General features: G+C 41.7%; 1 protein-coding gene across 3 annotated transcripts in view; it reads right to left on the reverse strand.

Annotated features, from left to right (window-relative positions):
• Lhfpl6 (LHFPL tetraspan subfamily member 6) overlaps positions 1-22,328 on the reverse strand; it is a 197,918-nt gene that overhangs the window by 21,317 nt on the left and 154,273 nt on the right. For 2 of the 3 annotated variants that reach the window (XM_027394950.2, XM_027394949.2), the window contains exon 3: positions 7,966-8,064. The exons of the other annotated variant lie outside the window; for it this stretch is intronic. In XM_027394950.2, the coding sequence (XP_027250751.1) occupies positions 7,966-8,064 (99 nt within the window). The remainder of the gene's footprint in view (positions 1-7,965; positions 8,065-22,328) is intronic. 3 annotated transcript variants of the gene reach the window in all.

Raw genomic sequence — 22,328 nt, forward strand, 5'->3', positions numbered from 1 at the left:
TTAGCAAGACAAATTAATTGAAACACTACTTTTGATCATAAGGATATAATTATAAAAGTCTTAGATGGATGAAGATATCTCTGAAGCGTGAATTAAATCAATTGGACAACCTGATTATGGAGATCATATGTTTAAAATGTAAAAAAGGGAAGACTAAAGAATGACTGAAAAGCACACGTTAAAAATGACCTTCGTACCATTTTTTTAAAAAAAGCTTAGCACTCAGGAAGCAGAAGCAGATGAATCACTGAGTTTGAGGCCAGACTGGCCTACAGAGTGAGTTCCAGGACACTCAGGGCTGTGACACAGAGAAACTCTGTCTCAAAAATCAGGGGGGTGGGGTCGGGGTGGGGAGAATACTGAAAGAGCTGGCTGGAAAAGGGGTCTTTGAGGGTCAGGTAGAAACCTGGTGCAAGGTAAACTCCCAAGAATCTACAAAGATGACTGTAGCTAAAACTCATAGCAATTGTGGATATGTAGCCTGAACTGGTCATCTTTTGTGATCAGGCAAGACTTGCTGTGGAGGGTTAGGAAACCAACCCGGCCATGTAACTTTCAATTTATAGTCTGTCCTGCCTATGGGATGTACTGAGATAAAAGTGGCACAGAGATTGTGGGAGTGGCCAACCAGTGTCTGGTCTAGTGAGTGAGGCCCACGCCACAAGAGTGAGTCCACCCCTGACACTGCCTGGATGCCAGGACCCAGGGGCTGGTTGGCCCAGAGACCTAGAGTAGAATCAAATGGAAAAAAATGTCAATGTAATGATATTTTGCTATATTCATAGACTGGTGCCTATCCCAATTGTTATCAGAGAAATTTCCTCCAGCAACTGCTGGTAACAGATGTAGAGACCCACAGCTAAACATTAGGCTGAGCTCAGGGAGGATAGTAGGAGTCAGAGGAGTCAAGGACATGGCAGGTAAGCACACAGAAACCTGGGATCATAGGCGCTCATAGAGACTGAACCAACAACCAACTAGCTTGCATGGGACTAACTGCATATATGTCCCTCTGCATATATGTGACAGTTGGATAGCTTGGTCTTCTTGTGGGACTCCTACCAGTGGGAAAAGGGGATGTGTCTGACTCTTTTGTTAGATTTTGGGACCCTATTCCTCATATTGAGTCACCTTGCCAACCTTAATATATGGGGAAGTGTTTTGTCTTACTACAATTTGTTATGCCATGTTTTGTTGACAACCATGGAAGGCCTGCCCCTTTCTGAATAGAAATTGGGAAAGAGTGGATGAGGGTGGGCAGAGGGAGGGTAGGAGGGGGGGCAGAGAGGAGAGGAGGGAGGGGAAATTGCAGTTGGGCTGTAAAATAAATAAAAAAGCAGGTCTTATCCACATGGCAAGAGTCTACCAACCTCTCCTTATACATCAGAGGCTCTGATGTGCTCTGGATTGTTCCTATCAATTACACTTTCATTCTTTCAACAAATAATGGAACAACCACTACTGTTAATACTTACACAGCATAAACTACTACTGATCCCTGTCACAACCACAGGCTACACTGATGAGATAAACTCCGATGCCTGACTAAGGAAGACAATGGTGACTTTTCTCCTCTTATTGTTACTGGCAACTTCCAACTTCTTCCTAAGAAGTCAGTTTAGATATAGTATCTCCAGTAGTAGTCATCTGTTCAGTGGGAGATGTACAGCTAGCCCAACTCAATGGAAAGAGAGATAGAGAGACACAGAGAGCACACGATTATATTACTTGAGAGCAGCTTGTCTTTGTCATTTGATATGAACAAGGATGCTCAGAGCTATAGGTACCAAACACATCTCTGACCATGAAGGACATGAGCTTCAGGATAAAGTCAACCTGTGGATGGTAGATGGTTGCAGCCATTCTGCAGATGGTTCTTCTCAAACACGGACCCCCCCAGACTGTATATCTCTAAGAGGAGACCCAGTTAAGTTTGCATCTTAGCTTTGGCCTTGTCATGAGTCATCTGAAATATCCTCTTTGTTTTAGTCAATTTAAATCAGATTTTTGTAATCTAAATATAAAAGCGTCCTAAATTACATAAATGATCAGTATTTAAAACACCACTGAGTGGGGCTAAGAAATGACTAGACAGTTGAGAGCATTGTTTTTGCAGAAGTCATGGATTTAGTTCCCAGTACCCACAAGGCACTCATGGTCTATAACTCCAGTTTCAGGGAATCTGACACTATCTTCTGACATCTTTGGGTATAAAGTACACATGCAATACGCATGCATACATGCATTCAAAACACTCATATACATAAAAACTATTAAAAAGCACTGAGAAAATAATAATTTCTGCAGTTTGGGGACCAAGCATCAAACTTTCTCAACAAGACCACTTCTTATTCATACGTTAAAGGTTGATAACAACTGTCAAGGTAGATGCAAGCTTGGTGAGATTTATACACTCATTGTCCAGCCTGTTTAATTCTGTTTTTAAATGAGTAAGTTTATAAATACTCTTTTCTTCCTCATAAATCAGTGTCACCCAAAGGTCAACACTGTAACATTCTCTGATTTGTCCGAGTAGCTACTATTGCAAAACTGATTCAAAGCTCTATATTGAATATGAAGATGCTTGACAAATAAGTGTTAGGAAAAAAAATTAGGCATGCAAAGAACAAACCACCACCGACATCCACAAACAACCTCCTCCCCACCCACCCACACACACACACGCAAGAAATAGAGATGGAGACATCTGTGTTAGGTCTTTCCCACATTGCATTATGACCACAAATGTAAACTTTCTATGAAACCCCTTCCTGCCCATTACATACATTTTCTGGGCCAATTCAAATGTTTTCTCTGGGTGTGGGGGGGTTCTTGCTAACCTCTAATCTAATGAAGATACTTTGTATCTTGCATCCATGGTTTATACTTGAGATTCACACCTGCTCAAACAGAAAAACTAAACATAAAGAAGGCTCCTTTCTGGCCATTCCCCTTCATCTCCCTGCAGCCCATCCACACATCCCCAGGGAAGGTCATGTGGTCTTGATATTAGTTGTCTTAGGGTTTCTATTGCTGGGAAAAGACACCATGACCACAGCAACTCTAATAAAGGAAAACATTTCACTGGGGCTGGCTTACAGTTTCAGAGGTTCAGTCCATTATCATCATGGTGGGACATGGTGGCATGCATGCAAACATGATGCTGGAGAAGCAGCTGAGAGTTCTACATCTTGCAGGCAACAAGAAATGGACTATGACACTGAGTGAAGCTTAAGCAAAAGAGACTGCAAAGCCTATCCCCACCATGATATACTTCCTTCAACAAAGCCTCAACTACTTCAACAAAGCCACACTCCCCAATAGCACCACTCCCTATGAACTTATGGGGACCAATTACATTCAAACTACCACAGCTGGTCATAACATAAAGCTGCTCTGAACTACTAATAAGCAAAGGGAAGCATCCAGCACCTAGTAAGGAGATAAACTTTTGTGTGCGAGCAATGTCTGAAGGTCCAAGGGAAAGCAAGCTTCAGAGGTGACAGACCTTAGGCTAGCTCTGTTGTCCACCTCAGCTCTTTTCTGCTGCTCACTCACTCCATTCTGGATAGTGATGGGGGGGAGCTGCCAAGGGAAGGATAGCATTGTTTTGGTTCTTCTCTAATAGGCATGTGAGCCTTTCCCCAGAAATCTCTGGAAACATTGCCAGTGTGAGGGCATGGAGCTGCAGTGCTTGATACCTGATTTTCCTCCACTGCCCCATAGAACACGGCCTTTACACAGCATGGTCGGGTAACTGAACAGCACTATGCAGTTAGGAGTTTTCCACTGTCCCCAGAACTTGACCACTGCTGGGAAGGCTACAATGATCAGTGAATAAATACACCCTGAAGGAACAATTTTCTATCACACTACAGGTCTTATTTAGCTGGGGTCAGACATCATCTAACTGTAGCCCAATCATCTGCTTTTGTGAATAATTCTAATGGGAACATTGCCATTTGTCTGTAATCTTTCAAGTTCCAGATGCAGAGTTGAGTAGCTGTGACAGAGACACATAATTTGCCTTGATGGAAGCCTTACTATCTTGATCTTTATAGAAATGCTTCCTAACCTGAAGCTTAGAATCACCAAGTGGAGTAGAAAAGCATGAGTGAGGTGATCACGATGCCCACTGTAACAGCCACACTTTTCCCGTCTAACATGCATCAGTTGCTTTAATTTCACTTCCTGTTGGTGTGATAAGGGGTTTATTTTGGCTCACAGTCCATCACAGCAAAGAAGTCAGTGGCAGGAGCCTGAGGGAGATGGTCCCTTGGCATCCATAATCAGGACAAAGAACAACGAATCATTCATGCCAATACCCATCTTACTTTCTCTAAAAATCTCATACAGTTCAGAATGCCCTGGTTAGGGAATAGTGCAGCCTACAGTGGGCAGGTCTAACACCTCAGTTAAAGTAATCAAGATTAATAACCCTGCACTGCCCTCAGACCAACCTAGACACTCACTAAAACTCTCTTCCCCGAGGACTGTGGAGTGTGTGCCCTGGGAAGAGTTAGAATTGACCATCACAGGTGCATATTATACTTTTTATAAATATTTATTTATTATGTATACAGTGTTCTGTCTGAATATATGGTTGGACACCAGCAGAGGACACCAGATCTCATTATAGAGATGTGGATGCTGGAACTTGAACTCAGGACCTCTGGAAGAGCAGCCAGTGCTCTTAACCTCTGAGTCATCTCTCCAGCCACACATATTATATATATATTTTTAATATTTGTCTCTCTTGCTAGTTTTAAGTTCCTGGAGGGCAGTAAATAGTGATTTGCTTTATTCTTTGCTGATACCATCTTCCTGGTCCCCTTTTAAGGGCCTGGTGATCCCAAGTGCCACCACCCTTTTGGGAGGAAGTTGTGCTCATACAGTGTCTCCTAGAAAATATAGACATAAGCTCAGGGTATCATAAGTGGCAGAATCAGAGAGTGACTGAACCACTAAATGTGGAACTCAGAGGGTTCCCCATGGGCAGGGTCACCCATGAACTCATGCTGGGCTCATCTACACAATCTCAGGAGTCTTGTCAAGTTAGCTCCACAATTTGTGACTTTACTAAAGAGCCAAACACCAGCCTGCATCCATGTTCAGAGGGAATGTGACAATTTCCCAAGGGATGTAAGCATGGGCAGTTATGTGAGATAGGTCTAAAATGGTTCTCTGCTTCTCTTCTTAGGTCTTCTGAAAGAAAAGATAACTGAATCCTAAAAATAAAACCTGGAAAAATAGCACAATAAACAGAAATTATTTATGCAAGGGATCTAGATCCCATTTTAATCTTTATGTCAATTTCTTTCCTTCCTTATCATCCAATCTAAGAGAAACAAAAACAGCTGGACAGAAATTAAGTTACACTAGTCTCTTGAATTGCTAATGTGGTTGTAATAACATAAATTAACAGTCAAGAGCTCAGCAGTCAAGAGCACTGGCTGCTCTAAAAGAGGACCTGGGTTCAGTTCTCAACACCCACATGGCAGCTCACAGCTATCTGCAACTCCAGTTCCAGGGAATATGATGCCCTCTTTTGACCTCTGAGAGCACTGTAGACACATGGTTCACAGAGATCCATGAAGGCAGACACTTATATACATAAAGTAAAAATAAATAAATAATAAGTAAACAAAGAATATGGTAAATAAAAAGGAAACAACAAAGAGGTATGTTTTAATCCAACATTCAAGTTTTTGATGAGCAGTGTTGAAAAGACACAGAATACTGGGTCCAACAAAGCAATCTCAACTACAAGATCTGAGTCCTTTTACATCCTCTACTAATTAACTCAACATTGCATCACAGTCACAGGTCAGTAGAGGACAGGGTTCCCGTCAAGTTGGAGCCTGTGTTAAACAGCTAGGAATGCTACAAACACCAGGAAAAGGAAGAGCCAAGCAACATATTAAAATGTCTCCCTTGGACATAGTATGCACTTAAAGCAAAAAGTGCAAAGGCTGTGAGGTGGTTGGTGCCAGCATCTTTTTCTACATGAATGGTAACTACAAAAGTAATCCAAACTCGGGCAAGCTTGTACTGGAAGAGGGGAGAAGAGAAACAGGGATGGGTTTGCTTTATTCATGCAAATTAGGAGCACACTGTGTTCTTTGGAGAGAGCCAGTGTCCTTCCGAAGAGAAAAGGTGATTGTCACCCAGTAATAAAAACCGCTTCATTTTCAGGGTCTCAATTCTGTTTGCTTTTCTCCTTACCCTTTTATTTTCTTTAAACATTATTTTGCTATGTGGCTGATGATATTAACTAGAGAAAAAACAGTCAACAGCATTGCAACATAAACATTAAAAACTGATTTAGAAAAAAAAAAAACAAAACAAAAAACATGAGGCCAGTTCTCTCAGAACTTTTCTTCTTGGAACTGAATGTCTTATATGAGCAGCAGATGTTTAACACTAAATTCTATGTGTCAAGGATGGCCCAAGTGGCAGAAGTTTAGCTTCCAGTCCACATGGCAGAGGACGCAGACTGGCTGCCTTTTAGCAGTCACAGCTGCACAGCTGTTCCAAATAAGACATCTTGGACTTTGGGAGAACCCTAGAAGCAGGAAAAAAACACTCTGACTGGCCTGAGCCCTTCCACCCTGAGGCAGGGCCACAAAACCTAGGAAGACTTTGTACTCCTTCTGAGTAGGGCAAATGATCCATAAGTGTCTGAAAGGTATCCATGTCTCTTCAACACAAGGACACAGTGAGGGAGACAAACAGATGGCCTTGCACCATTGGCTCACACTCCACCCTCCCTGTCCAACACCTCATTAAACCTGGACAGGAAGCTGTGGGGTTATCATGTCTTTATCATATGAAGATCCTTATGTCCTGTAAAATTTATTTTAGATATTTTTACTTCATTAATCTACCTTTGTGATAGGGGCCCGAGTCAGGAACCCAGTGGGGGTGAGGAGAACATATATCCCATCCTGTACAGTAGTGTCTTAATGGTCTTTATTCTTTGGTCTATTAACACTGATTCCAGAAAAATACTCCAAGAAAAAGAATTCAGCAGAGACAAAATATATTCATCAAACACTTCATTAGGACATACCTTAAAGCAATAGCAAGTGGGTTAAACTTAGTTATTTTCTCAACTGAAGCGAAATAAGAGGGTGATTAAATCAGGGTTAAGTTAATCAACCAAGTAAAACAGTCCCCCATTTACCACAAATTAAAATCTTGAATGTTACATAGTGTGTACATCATTGTTAGAAATCATGGAGGCTACAGATCGGGTAGGATGCACTTAGCTACAAGTGGAAAACAACTGAACTTGTTCACACAGACAAGCAAAGCCCTTCATGCACGTGCAGAATCCCATGCACTCCATCTCATCTGAGGATGTGGCGTCTTGCTGCCTCTGCTGCTGGATCCTCTGATGAACGGTTCCTCCTGCCCATGCCCTCTGCTCTGACGTCCTTCTCCCTCTGCTCTGATGTACTTATATCTTGCCCACCAGGAGCTTCTGTCTACTGCTGGTAATCACACACATCACTGTGCCTGGGACCCTGGGGCAGCTCTGTTCTCCCCTTTCACAAAGTGCTCCATACCCCGCAGAGAAAATGTTCTACCCTCGTTGTAATTTCCTTGATTGTTTTGTTTGCCTGTGAAGTCCCCAGAGATGTATAATGAGAAATAAATATGTGATTTTGAACAAATTAATCAGAGAATATAGAGGCTCTTGAGAGCAAGGCCATTCTTTTTTCTTTGAATCTGCAAAACAAATCATAGTGCTGGCAAACAGCAGCATTCAATGACTCTTCTCTACACAAATGGACAAAAGTATGTATGTATGTATGTATGTATGTATGTATGTATATACACAAACACACACATATGTACACCATCACATATGACAGCTAGCTGAATGCAGCCTTACACTGTCTTCCTTCCAGGAAGCAGTGGAAAGGCCTTTTGTTTCTGGGAAGGATGACAAGAACTTACCCAAGTCAAACTGGCCAGAGATGTAGCCACAAGTCTGCCGGACTTCCTCACTGTCCCAGCCCAAGGGGTAGAGGGCACAGCCAGCACCAATCAACAAGCCTGTGAAGTGGTAAAACAGGAAGGCTTTACAAATAAAAATTTAGAACATGACAAGGCCACGGTGCCTGCTCTTTGAAAACACCACATTAAATCCCTTTAATCACAAGTCAGTTAGATTCCAAAAACAATATTGAGTCTGCTTAAAATAATAGTGAAAACAGTAACAACTCAGTTTGTTCAAACTTTGCCTTTTAAATGTACCAAAATCCTTGGGAATCCTGTTAAGGAAGTAAAATTTTTTAATCTCACTTGCAAAAGCCAATCAATTCCATTAATCCCAATGGAGAACTAATTCCAGAGCAAGCAATGTTACTAAGTTAGACTTCATAATTCATTGGAGTTTCTGTTTCCAATATAAGAAGCAACACAGAATGTTGCAGTGTTGTGAAATCTTATGAGGAGCAGAAGAAAAACCGGAACATATGGGCTCATCCCTTGAGCCTTTGAACTGTACTCTCTGCTCTTGTTCTGCTGGGACTCACCCAGCATCCACACAGCTCAGGAATATTCTATAAGGCAGGTGCATGGAAGTCCAAATCCTCTTCACATACATATAAAACCAAAATGTTTGAGAATTAGATAGAAGAAAGAAATCATGGCAGCAGACGGTGCTAACTGCTTGCTATGAATCTTTAATTTTACATGTGGGTTTACAAGAACCCAAAAGGGATTCAGAGGCACACCATTAGATTCTGGGAGCTAACTTGAAAGTAAGATATGGTCACACCAATCAGGGAACATTATTATTACTCACAACACAAATATGCTGAGACCATAGCACCAACCAATGCCACTGTCTGATGGGTGACAATGTCAGTTGTCAGACACCAAGTAAGCAGCCCCACATGGGAACACCCTTCAATACAGTAACATGGATGAGAAATGCCATAACAGGAGACCTTGGTCACAGACACACTGAAAATCCTTTCTGTGTGGAGACACAGCCATTGTCCTGTTCCATGCCCCAATGAGTGGCAAAATCATATTTGTCTAACAGCCATCCAGGGCAGAACTGGTCATGCCCTCCCCAAACACTGCGACAATCATTTCCTGCCCTGGTACCTCTCCTTTCAACCTGTCCTTGGTCTATAGGAAAATGTCATCAGAGGGTCTGATCTGAGAGCTCATGACCCTCAGTACAAATCACTGACTGCAGTATGACCAGCCTATCTGCAGTGCAGTAATGGAAGCCGTGTTCTGGCTGGAACACCATCCACAAAGCATGGCCGGCCTATCTGCAGTGCAGTAACAGGAGCTGTGTTCTGGCTGGGAAGCCATCCACAAAAGCAAGGTTTGCTGACAGGCAAGTGCCCACTGGTCAGCTTCCTCGAGCTTTCCCCCCTGGGAAAGTTGTTTTTCTGAGCTAGTTTCCCCTACCACTAGGTAAAGAGATAATTAATGAGGACATCAAAATTTGTGCAAATTGAATCCCATACATATTAAACAATAATGTAAGAGCATTATATGAGACTTATTTATATGAGACTTAATTTTTAATAGGTAACACCCATTTTTGAGATTTTTGTTAGTAATTTTTAAAGGGTAGCAAATACAGAAATGTTTAGGATAGAATTTGCTCGAGTGCCAAATTTAAAAGAAAATGCTAACATGTAAGCCATCTATATTTTCCTTGTCTAATTTGGGGAGAAAGTACCTTCTTGGTCCTGTTGCATGCTACCCAGATTTGGGCCCTGAACAGGAAGGAGCTGAAACATGCTGAGTTACATTATGTAGGAAGGAGAGCAGCAGTTCCCCAAGGAACAAAACACTGGGAATCAGTTCCTTTGCAAAATCCGGGACTATCTTCATGAAACCATGAAAAATAGTCTCAGCCATGTAAATTAGCAACAATTTTATACCCAGGAAACTTACTATTGTGTGTGCCAATTTTAGGTAAACGCTCTATCACTAAGCTACATTGCAGCCCTGTGCATGAATTTTAGAAAGCAGCTATGAACACACCTTCACATCTAAAAACTAGGTATTCTGTGGAGCTCACTAGTTCACGTGAACCTTAATATTAGTATTTATGTAAACTGTGTTTTGTCATCTGCTACCGTCTGCTCACAGGGAGGACGTTGTAGTTGCTGAAGATGTTGGGAAACATTTCTAGAAGACAAGTGTATCGCACCTTTGGGCTAACTGGTGGCCATATGTTTTAGGATCTGTAGGTGAACCCCCAATGGTCAGTATATGTCTGCATTAGCAGGTGAGAACCAAGAAGAGTCAGGAAACCAGTTCTACTTCACAGTGAAGGATCTTGGCAACTCCATCAAGTAGTCATTTTATTAGTATTTCAACACATAAACACAGCAAGTATCAGACTGAAGACTCAGAAAGCTTTAGGTAATATCAGGCAACATTTATCTCCTATTCAGTGGAAATGTTATTGAATTGGGGGGGGGGGCTATAGCCTGTGGTCCAAACCAGGTCCAGTCACTCATTCTCAGTATATCAATGAAAAGAGTCAAATTAATAGTGGAAAGAAGGAAAATGAGATTTGTTCAATGTGGTCACACTGAAAGAGGGAGAGAGATCTGGGGACACGCTCCCATCTTAGGTGTCCTGAGGAAAGGCTGGAGTTTAAATAGTGGGTCTTGGATGTGTACATCTAAGGGGTCCTGGTCAAGGTGTGGTCCTGCCCACTATTGTCCCATCACTGCCTGGGCTGCAGTCTCATCCTGTGAGGTAGTCAGACAAGTTAGAACTGTATGACATCTCTTTTTGGAAGACAGGCTCCTCCTCTGGTGGGGTCGTTTCCTCCTGCCCGAATCACATTCCCGAGAGAAATTCCCATTTCTTTGGGGTGTGTTGTTTCCATAGTTTGACAGACCGAGAGCCACCAGTGCCTCCAGAATACCTTCACTTCTGCCTGTCCCATTACAGAAGGGTGGGGTGGCAAGGAGTTGGCATACTGTACTGTACAAATATTGACCATTTTCCTAGCATCAAAAAACTCTAGTGGAGAGTTCTGCTCTAGGCCTAAGGATAAACTTCAAAAGGGTATGGGGCCTACCAGACTCATGAGCAGGGCCTGGTATTGCTCTGTAATAATTAAAGTCATCCCTGCTCTTCAGTCTTCTTTCTCAGGTAAGGGTAGGAACTCTAACTCTGAAATCTATTCTTTCATCTGCCCTGCTAGCGGGGGTTTTGTGTCCGGGTGTGTCAGTGAGACACTTTTATGTCAAACTAAGTTGATGAGACAGGGTACCCTAGTATTTGCCACTGGCAGCTGCAGTCAGATGCAAGCCTTTCTGCAGATGGAAGACTTGAGATCTGGGAGGGCCTTCCAGGCATCCCTTCCACATCACCTGGAGAAGTTGGTTGGACATCAGCTTCTTTTGATCCCTAGACTTCTAGTTTCTAGAATTCCTTAAATCAGCTTCTCTGACCTTCACTTTTCTAGGCCTTCCAGCAGGCCTGCAAACTTTAAGTCGAGAGGCTTGAAGGGACCTAGTGTAGTCAAGTCCACAACTGATCCATGCCTCACTCATGCAAGATATATGATATGAATCTTTTCCAGTCTCTCAAATTGCTCAAATATTATGCATATATTTAATTAAACATCACCTTGAATAAGGTTTAAGCTACTTTGTAAAGCTCTGGGGCAAGAGCAGATAATGAATGTATATATATTTCTGTGGCATCCTCTCAGGCTAGGGAATTTAACATGCTGATTTAGCTCTCGAGGAGTACAGGTTTCTGAGTGGATGCTTCAAATGCCAACTAACTACCCTTAAGGTGTGGATGGGAGTTAACTAGCATTTTATAATCTCCACTGAATGTACCATATTGCAAAATAAAAGTCATTAAATGTGAAAATGAAAGTATCTTTTTTAATGAAAGGACCTGCCCCCATTCTGTTGTAGCCCTGCCAAACCTCAGTTCATGGTGTAGAAGTGTTCCACCAAAGCACAATTTGGAAGTCCATGACTTATTATCTCTGTGGGCCTTATACTACAGGCTGAAATGGAGGTCACAGAAATTAAAGTATCTGCTCAAGTGGTATCTTAGTGACCCGATGGGTCTTGATAATTCTGGTTGCTTCATTTGCTCATCAGGAATAAATGGTTTCAGAGAAACTCTAGCTTCAAACTTTAATATTATGTATAGAGATTTCCTTTATTATATTTATAGACCTTGTTACCACCTGGGCTTAATTTTAAATAAGTTCCTTTGTCACTATATCAAAAAAAAAATCAAGAAAAGGCCACATTATCACATGTTTTGAAAAAACTGCAGTCAGGAGGGAAAGTGGGAAAGGGTGCTATGGTGGGGGAGCGGGGGTGGTGCAGCAACCTTCAGGATGTGCTAATGGAGATGAGATGCTGGGGAGGTGTGAGAGACAGATTCACTTGGGATTACATCCTAGAGCCTTCATCCAGCAGCTGATGGAAGCAGAAGCAGACACACACAGCTAAACACTGAGCTGAACTCTGGAATACTGTTGCTGAGAGGGAGGAGTGATGAGCAAAAGGGTCAAGAGCAGGCTGGAAAAACCCACAGAAACAGCTGATCTGAACAAGGGGGAGCTCATGGACCCCAGACTGATAGGTGGGAAACCAGCATAGGACTGTTCCAGACCCCCTGAAGGAGGAAGTCAGTTTGGAATTCTGGTTAATCTATGGGCCTCTGGTAGTGGATCCGTATTTACCCCTAGTACACAAATGGACTTCTGGAGCCCACTCCACATAGAGAGATGCTCTCTCAGCCTAGACACATGGGGGAGGGTCTAGGCCCTGTTCCAAATGATATGACAGACTTTGAAAAAAAATCCCCCATGGAAGGCCTCTCCCTCCCTGGGAAGCAGAAAGGGTTGTGATAAGGGGCTGGTGGGGGACAGGGGAGGAGGGGAGGGAGAGGGAACTGGTATTGACATGTAAAACAAGCTTGTTTTCTAATTTAAATTTTAAAAAATTACTTTAAAAAAAAAGAGTTTATTTTTGCAGTCCTGGGGACTCTGCAACTTTCAAGAGGTCATGAGTAAGTCACAAATTATAAATTAAATGAATCTCTCCTATCATCACTGCAATCAGCTAGGGGTGGGGGTGGGGTGAGGGCAACACATCACCAATAAGATCATTTTGTAGATTGTGGAGAGATGTTGCCTCCTAAAAAGAATAAAGAAAGAAACTAGGTGACTCAATAAATAATGCTTCAGTGTAGCAAATTCATTTTAATAATATGTTGGTGATTAGACCTTCCATCGTGATTACCTAGGGCTTGATGCTCATCCTGTTCAAGAACAATTAAAATATCTGGAGAGCCACATCAGAGGCTTGGTCTTCCTGAAGATGCCAATGTTATTGGCAAAAGAGCTCAGTCTGATAAATGCAAAGAGGCAGACACTCCAGAGTGGTGCTGGTAAAGTTAAAAGGAGGTCTACTTTCAGGGCTGGGGAGATGGCTCAGTGGGTAAAATGACCTTGTTATTCTTGCAGAGGACCTGGTTTTGGTTCCCAGCACCTACAGGGTGGCTCACAAACATGAGCAACTCCAGTTCCAGGGTGTCTAATACCCTCTTCTGGCCTCTATGGGCATTATATACACATATAGGCAAAACACTCCTTAATATAGAATAAAAAATAACTTAAAATAATGAAGATTTAAAAATCTACTGTTTAGCTCAGTGAGGCCCTCAGCATGGGTACCTCCTCTGTCCACATTCTCCCACAGGAGACTTTCTAGCAGTTCCTTTTAGTGTCCCCAAAAGGCCAGTGATGTCTGCCACAATATCAATTATTTCTTAGAATTTACATGTGATGCCTAAACACTACAGAGTTCAGAGGTTCAAGAACAGACCTGGGGCTGGGAATTTTCCCTTCTGAAAAACTCTCTATTCAAACTCAGCACTGAACACTTGGCCAGCAGAATATTAACATAACAATTCCACTCCTGCCAAGAAGGCAGAACAAACCTCTAGTCAGCCATTGCCAATTGCTCTCCCCAGGTGGGAAGGATAGAGTCCGGAGTCCTCATGCTAAACTCATAAAGCCTTATTTTTTTTTTCCAGACTACTCTTGAACGTTTTTTATGTGATCTCACTTCTTTTCTATGACTATTGAGCCATTCTTTTTTTTTCCACCATTTTTTTAATAGTGTGACTTTTCCCACCCATCACCCCTTCAGTGCTGACACCCCGCCTTTTTCCCATCAGTTCATCTTTTATGTTTTTTGGATGTGTTCATCCATCCTCCAGTCCCTTTATCTCCCTTTCTGTGGCAAGTACCAAGGGAAAGTGTTGTCTTTACTGTTCTCATGGAGGCTGCTCAATCTGATAGCCAGTTATCTGGACTTCCCTTTGGAATGGGTTGGCAAGCTCCCATCTCAAAGTCTCCACATGCTAATTTGTGTAGGAGATACTCTCCTTTCCACACCAGATAAGGACTCCTTACAAAACAAACAGAATAAACAGTCATGGAGAGGAAGCGCCAGCAAGCATCAGTATTATAACTCTTTAGACCACCCCCAAAATGTAGCTAAAAGCAATTTATATATTGTATAGCAAGGAGAGCTGGTTAGCCTTCAGTAAGCTGTGTTCTGGGTCCTGAAGTGTGGCTGATGTTTAAACAGAGGGTTAAAAACATGCACATGCAAGTGGCCATGGTAAGTTGTGGTTCCAGCCACCATGGATGCGCCATTATCTGGGCTTCAGTCTCCTCCTGTGGGGTGGTGTGATAAGTTGTTAGAGCTGTGTGACATCTCTTTCTGGGAGAAAAGTTCCTCCTCCCCCTTTAGCTTCGCCCAGTATAAGATTCCTGGAGAAATTCCCCTTTCTTTGGCATCCGTGGTTTCAATAGTTGTATGGTAATACTGAGAGACACAAATGTCTTTCTGGAATATCTTATTTCTTCCAGGCCAGTTATATTTTCACTCTTTAGGTTAATGCTCAAACTCCATCTTGAAAATACCTGCTCTTTAGGTCTAGAAATGTCAGCATTTAGCCTCCCCAGGCTACACAGCTGTGAGCTATGTGATTCACCCCTCCCAAGAGCTCCTGGTCACACTAAGGGTTTATTTGAGGTTGTACATTGTATTGTAGTTATTTCTGTATTACATCTCCTGTACATGTGATTACTTCCATTCGATGCACTCACTCATAAATGTTTGTTAAATATTAAGTCACTGTAGTATTATTATTTGGCAGTTTCAGAAGCCTTTGGAAATTATGTAACAGCTCATAATTAACAAATAACATGAGACATATAATTGCCTCTATTTAACACAAAAGCTTATCAAAGTAGGCTTGTATTTTCTAAATGTCCCACAGCATTTCCAGAAGACACATCCAGCATTCTGAGTATTGAGAGAGTGCTCCCATCCTCTATCTTCCAGAGTCCTGCAAAGAGCCAAGTGCTCTCTGACCCATCTTCTACATCATTGTGAACCTGAGCCAGCTGGCTGCCTACAATCAAAGACAAGGGATAGATCCTCTGAAACCTGTCAATCTTTGCTTTGTTTGGTCCCAGTGACCCCAGTATGAGTTCTGGGGCATAGAGAGTCTCTGACCAGAAAGACCACCTGCAGGCATCCTGGTGAGCAACGAGCTCCTTGTCATCACAAGGAACAGCTCAGTGCTGCAATGCACAGTAAGACATGGCCATCTCTGCACTGACAATGGTATTTTATGGAATCATAGGCAGGCTCTTTTCTTTGTTTAATCATCCTGCAGATGACTTGGGGTTTTCTTAAAATGTTTTTCAAAACGGTCTGTCAATCCTCATTTCTTTTCCTTTTCCAGCTCATGTGACAGAAGACACAAAAGATAGATGCAGTGTGTTAGCACCAGAATGCCTTCTTAGCTCACAGCGAAACCTCACAAGCTAATTTCAGCCATGAGTGGCTTGTCATCTTTTCTCTTCCTAGGGTCCTAGGCAATAGCTGTTTCAGATAATAATATCCCACCACTTGCATGTGACAGGTCTCAGGCAAATGCATCTGCATACAGGCACTGTCTTCCTGGCCCAGTGGCTCAAAGCTTGTGAGTCCCTTCACTTTGCTTCTTCAGGGAACCGGTTTTCCTCATCTGTAAAGTGAGGGAAATAACTTCTCCTTGGGTTTCTGCAAGGATTAAAGGAGATGATGCTTGTGAAGAAGTGGCATAGCGCTTGATATCAAGAGTCAGTGAGTGGTCCTAATTGGAAGCCTTCCATCTGGTGCTGCAGACAGGAGAGGGTGGGGAATATGTTTTCGTATACATTGGCAGGATATTGATGGTGTCCTTTTCTCTCAAAGAAGACTCTCTTCTTAGATGGGAAAATAGGAAGGGCCCTAACAAGAGTATTCCTACAACCATGAGCATTGAACACTTGCCCTGGACATCATTATTGGCCACACATACCTCAGTTAGTACAAATGAAATATTTGTAGTCTGACAGCCCCTCCCCTGGGAGCAGAGGATAAGCACCTGATTCTTGTCCTTTTTGCTTATTTTTTCTTGCTACTGTTTACTTTTAGAGGCACTGTTTGTATGAGCCAAGTAAAGCCAAACCTGATGAAGTGGAGCAGGTAGAGCCATCTTAGTGTCATCTGCCACAGAGATGACCAGATGATGGGGGATGTCCTTCTGTATGCTGTGGAAGTATGTTTTTTTTTTTTTTTATTGGTTGATGAATAAAACTGTTTTGGCCAATGGACAGGCAGGATTTAGCCAGGCAGGAAGTACAGATGGGGCTATCAGACTAGGAGAAGCCTGGGAAAAGAAAGGCAGAGAGTGAGTCGGGAGAGATGCCATGTAGCTACCAGGAAGATAGGATGCCTGTGCATTCTCTGGTAAGCCAAGACTACGTGGAGATACTTAGATTAATAGATGGGTTAATATTAAGAGAGAGCTGCTAGATCCTTTGTTAGGTGTTTGTTAGGTGTTGAGTTTAAAGTGAACACACAAGCAATACAATATCATCAAAAGAAGAAGAACAACAACAAAGAACAAAAGAAGAAATACTATATTGCTTGCTCATGTCTTCACAACATATACATTTTCTAGATGCAATCACAGGTCTGAAGCTAGGAATTATTACATACCATCTAACATGGTATCATTAAAGGATTTTAGCACAGTGTTGGAAGAAATGCATGGCTAGTGTCTGCTCATTAACCATGTGGTTCTTAGATTGACAGGTCTTTAGAATTTGTTTACCTATTTGCTTATTGCTTACCCACCCATCTTGCCATTTCTCTGTGGATCTGGAAATCCATATCTTTTGGGGGTAGGTGGGTAGAGTTAGAGTATTTGTTACAGTAGGTATCAAGCCTCACCTAATGTATTTCTCGTCATCTTTCATACTCCATCCTCTTACAGTATGCAAAATGTTTGTCATTATCCATACAGTATCTTTGACCCTTTGACCTAAAAGGTACTGAAACTGGGGCTTATCAACTTTGGAAAGTGATTTATTCACAAATCTCAAGCAAGGACACTTCTAGCCTTTTCACATTTCTCAAACAACTATCCTGCAAACTAAAATAGAAACAGCTTGCTTTGACTCTCTGACCCAGAAATATCAGTGGGAATCTCATGGGACACTTCAGAAAGCCCAGGGTGACAGCAGAGCCCAGCTAACTGCTCACTTTTAAGTTATTCTCCCTTAAGGGTCCCTGCTGTTGTGTGCAAAATGAATTATTCTTAAAATAATAAAAACAAAAACAAACAAAAAATCCCACTATCACCATCATCATCATCAACAACAACAAAATCCTCAAACAACCATCACAATTAGACATTCAAGTTTTGAAAAAAAAAAAAAAACAGGGCTAGGCTTCAACAATAGTCTTTCAGAAACTAAGCAAAAACAAAAGCTGAACTCTTAAGTATATTTAAAACTCTGGGCTCACTCTCTCCTTGCTTGGAAAATGGAGATTTGATTCCAACAACACTCCCATCAGTGTGTGCCCAGCCTCAGAAAACTCCAGTGGAAAACTGTTGGGACAAAGGCTTCAGAGCCTAACAACCTATTCAAAATATTTGGTCTTCTGCTTACTAGATACTGGCTGAGCAAATCTTAAACTTGAGCTCTAGGACTGTCTTCATAAAATGGATAGACCAGTGCACCTCCTACAGAGTCACTGTGAGGGCTAGATAAAATGTCTAAAGACCCAGCAGAGTGTAAGATATAGTTCCTATCTCCTGACATTCTGAAACAGTGGAAGTAACTCTGCACTGTGAACATTGATTTTTATTTGTACAATAGTGTTTACATGAAAGAGAAGTGCACTACCTTAGGGTGCATTGTTTTATAGGACAGGTTTGCTAAATGCTGGGATACAAGGGCAGATAATACCATGTGTCTTGTCTCACAGACAGTACAGCTTAGCATCATGAAACAGAATGCTTTCCCAGCCCCCTCCTAGCCTGAGAAGCATCCAGATCTTCGCTTTGATTCCCGATAAACAACTAGTTCAGTTTCCTTCACCAGGGACCTCCTCTGAGCGTGGGAAGCGCCTCACTCATGTCTGATGCACTCATCATGAATCTTCCCGGGATCACTGGGCAAACTGACACCAGGGACCTCAGTGGTGGGGTCAAGGGCCAGTCAGTGCATAGACTGTAACTGGAGAACAGGTTCTTGTCACTGCCTCTTGCAAGAACTGGGGCAGATTTTGGAGTGGTGTCCTGTTTGAATGGAAATATACATAAGACATAGAAGCTCCAATCCTCAGCTGAACATGCACAGTATCTTGTCTTGATAATACACAGAGGACCCATGGACCCTGAGCCCTTTGGGAAGGACTGGCTGGCTTGGGAACCAGTGGGATTTGAGTAATCAAGTTCCCTGGGAAGAAAGGAGAAGCGAGGATGTGCTTTCCAGAGAAGACGACCTGCAGTAAGCATTATTTCATTAACTATTATCTAAGGATAAATGAAGAAGGCACATGGCCAGGTTTACCTCAAAGATATCCTGAGCCGAAAGCTTATGGTATAGGGAAGGCAGTTAGCTTTGGAGTCTGAGGGGCGGGTGTGACCAGGATCTATCTTAGGCCTGTCAATGCCTTGAGCTTCAGGATTCCTCTCAAGGCCAGGGTGAATAAGGCTGCCTGGACCACTCGGAGCTGATATGACTTCAGAGCAATGTATGTAATTGCACAGCACATAATAGATGCACCATAGCTGATTGCCCATCATATTTGCACAGGGCAAGGGAGGTAGAGCATCTCTTAGTATAAGCACTCAGGGAGAGTACCAACAAGTAGGAGAAAACATCTCCCTTTTCAGGATCTTGTGTTTTCAGTGATGGTGAGAGAACCCTGGGCCTTGTGCATGCCACACAGTGCTTTGCCAATGTCCTCACTCTAGTCTTGACATCCTAACAGCATGAAATCACTTAAAGAGAGCAGAGGAATAGGTAGAGATATCTACTAAAGGAGTGGCAGATCTCTGGGATACCCACTTGAGTTTTCTGGTGGTCTGAATTCAATGGCAGGAGCTTGTTTCAGTTTTGACATGATATTGAACCTGAAGAGCAAAACTCATCCTTCACTAACAACGAGAACCCACACATCAAGTGCCAAAATGTTACAGCCCCAATTCTTCATCAGGTCCATTTTCTCTACAATGTAAGTAATTAAGTGATGGGGGATTGTCCTTCTGTACATATGTTTCTCTTATTGATGGATGAATAAAACAATGATTGGGCAGTAGCCAGGCAGAAAGTATAGGTGGAGCTACCAGATGAGGAGAATGCTGGGTAGAGGAGAGAGAGAGAAGCCGCCAAAGGGAGACACCATGTAGAAACTAGGAAGATAGAGTGTGCTGGGGGTTCTCAGGTAAGATAAGGCTATGTAGAAACACACAGATTAATAGTTATAGGTTAATAATTAAGAGAGAATTAGCCAGTAAGAAGCCTGAGCCATCAATCAAATATTTTATAATTAATATGTCTTTGTGTGTATATTTGGTGGAAAGTGGCTGTGGGACCAGGTGGGACAGAAACTGTGTCTACAATTAAGGGTAGAGGGAAAAAAAACCCTCAAACACAGAAGGTAGAAACAGCTAACAACCTTTATTAAATAATACCCATGATTGCATAAACTATGTAAGACATTTATAACAAATTTCAACTTAAAATATACAATTGTCAGTATCTCTATAAAGTATCCTTTTTACCACTGAAGTATTAGAAAATCTGAAGAACCCATAACATTATTGATGTGTGCCATCATAAAGGTACACAGGGCAACGCAAACACACACACACACACACACACACACACACACACTCTCTCTCGCACGCACACACACACTGACTTTATGGGGCTTCCAAAAGTAAGATCCCCATCTGCCTTTCTTCGGGTCCTTTAAAAATACCTTAATTCCACTAAAACACAGCATAGCCATCTGGTATAGCTGAGAGACAGCAACTGGGAAAAAAAATTCTTTCAAGACCTCTATGCCGATTTTCCTTTCCCTCCTGAAATGTCAAGAATAACTGGAGCTTTCTACTCTGCATCTGTGATTTCACAATCAGTCCCAAGTAAGTTTTGAAAGTTATTTGAGAATTTTTGTTTCCACTGGGTTCAACTTTTAAAACTTTAACAGATTTTTTGTTAGCTAACACACTGTCTTTAGTGATTTTTAAACATGTTTTATACATATTAGTGTCTCTCCCAAGTAGATTCCAGTGAGGAGCATATATATATATATATATATATATATATATATATATATATATTAAATCCTGTAACAGGCAGTCACAATGAAACTGCTCATAATTTTAAAAACCCTATCCTAAATAGCATATTCAAATAATACTAGGAACATATTTTAAAATGAATAAATGCTGTACTTCAATTGAAGAACTGGAAGAAGGTACAACCAGAACCAACCCTTTAAAAAATAATTTTCTTTTAACTTTATGTCTGTCCACATACATATATATGTGTACTACTTGCATTCCTGGTGCCTTTGGAGGTCAGAAGAGGGCGCCAGATTCCTGGAACTGGAAATATAGATGGTTGGGTGCCATCACATCTGTGCTGGGAACTGAACTCAGGTCCTCTGCAAGAGCAACGGGTGCTCTTAGCTGCTAAGCCATCTCTCCAGTCCCAGAAACCACAGCCCAAAGATCTAAATATCTAAATATGAATTTTACACACACATATATACGTATATATGATATATTCACACGTAATGTATACATACATCGAAGAGGAAAGAAACAGTTCATTTTCGGCAACAATGAATGGGCAATGTCCGTCAGAAAAATGACTAGGTTTCAATAAGCAAATTTCCTGGAAAAAGGGATAGGCCTGAGACTGGAAGTCCATACAACCACATAGAGCAAGTTAGGAGCCAAAGGAATATAGGAAAAATAGCAGCCAAATGACAGAGATGGGGGTGGGAATCAGTATCATTTGCATAGTTAATTCATTCTGGGCCAGAAAAGCTGGTTACCACTTAGTAGGCAGAGGGACACTGTAGTATCTATTAAGGTAACTATAACGAATTACTACAAACTAGATGACTTCAACAGCAGATATTTTCTTGTAATTCTAGACACTAAAAGTCAGAGATGAAAGTATAGACAGGGTACTGTCTCCATGGTACCATCTTGCCTTGTCCCCTCATGGTGCTCCCTGTGTGCCTAATTTCCCCTGCTGCTACAAAAGCAGCAGATGGGCCAAGTCTCACCTTACTGGCTTCATTTTCTTAGTCACTACTTTATGGGCTTATGTCTAAATGTAGACACATCCTAAGATATTGAGAATTAGAACTACAACATAAATTTTGGGGGTGCACAGTGCAGCTCCTAATAGTTCACAGTTTGGGGATTAAGTTCCCAAATGCAAGAGCTAAAAGGAATCCTCAAATGGTTCCTTTTAAAATTTGCCACCAAAATATTCCTAAAGAAAAAGAGAATAGAGTACTTATTTTTCTTATATCTATTGGAAAATCATCATGCAAATTTCTATCTTACACAACAGAAAATCTTTTTTAATATATAAAAATACTTTCCCCCAATGTGAAATTTGATACCCAGTGAGATAGTTTTTGTTCATCTTGTATCTTCCTTGTATATGAAACACCACCCCTGCTTTTCCATGATTATATATGTTATGCATGCTTGGTGTTAGTAAAAGGAAGCTAAGCTTCAGCTTGAAGAGATTAAATGACAGTCTCAAATCATAGGCTGTAAAAAAACAAAATACCACCACCAACAACAAAACACATCAGAAGCAGAATGAACTCATATTCTTTGTCAAAAGCTTGTGTTTTGTAATGCCACAATGTCACAGAGAAAAGATGGAAGAAGCTATATGACAGGCACAG

Source organism: Cricetulus griseus (assembly GCF_003668045.3).
Source record: "Cricetulus griseus strain 17A/GY chromosome 1 unlocalized genomic scaffold, alternate assembly CriGri-PICRH-1.0 chr1_0, whole genome shotgun sequence".
Classification (NCBI taxonomy): domain Eukaryota; kingdom Metazoa; phylum Chordata; class Mammalia; order Rodentia; family Cricetidae; genus Cricetulus; species Cricetulus griseus.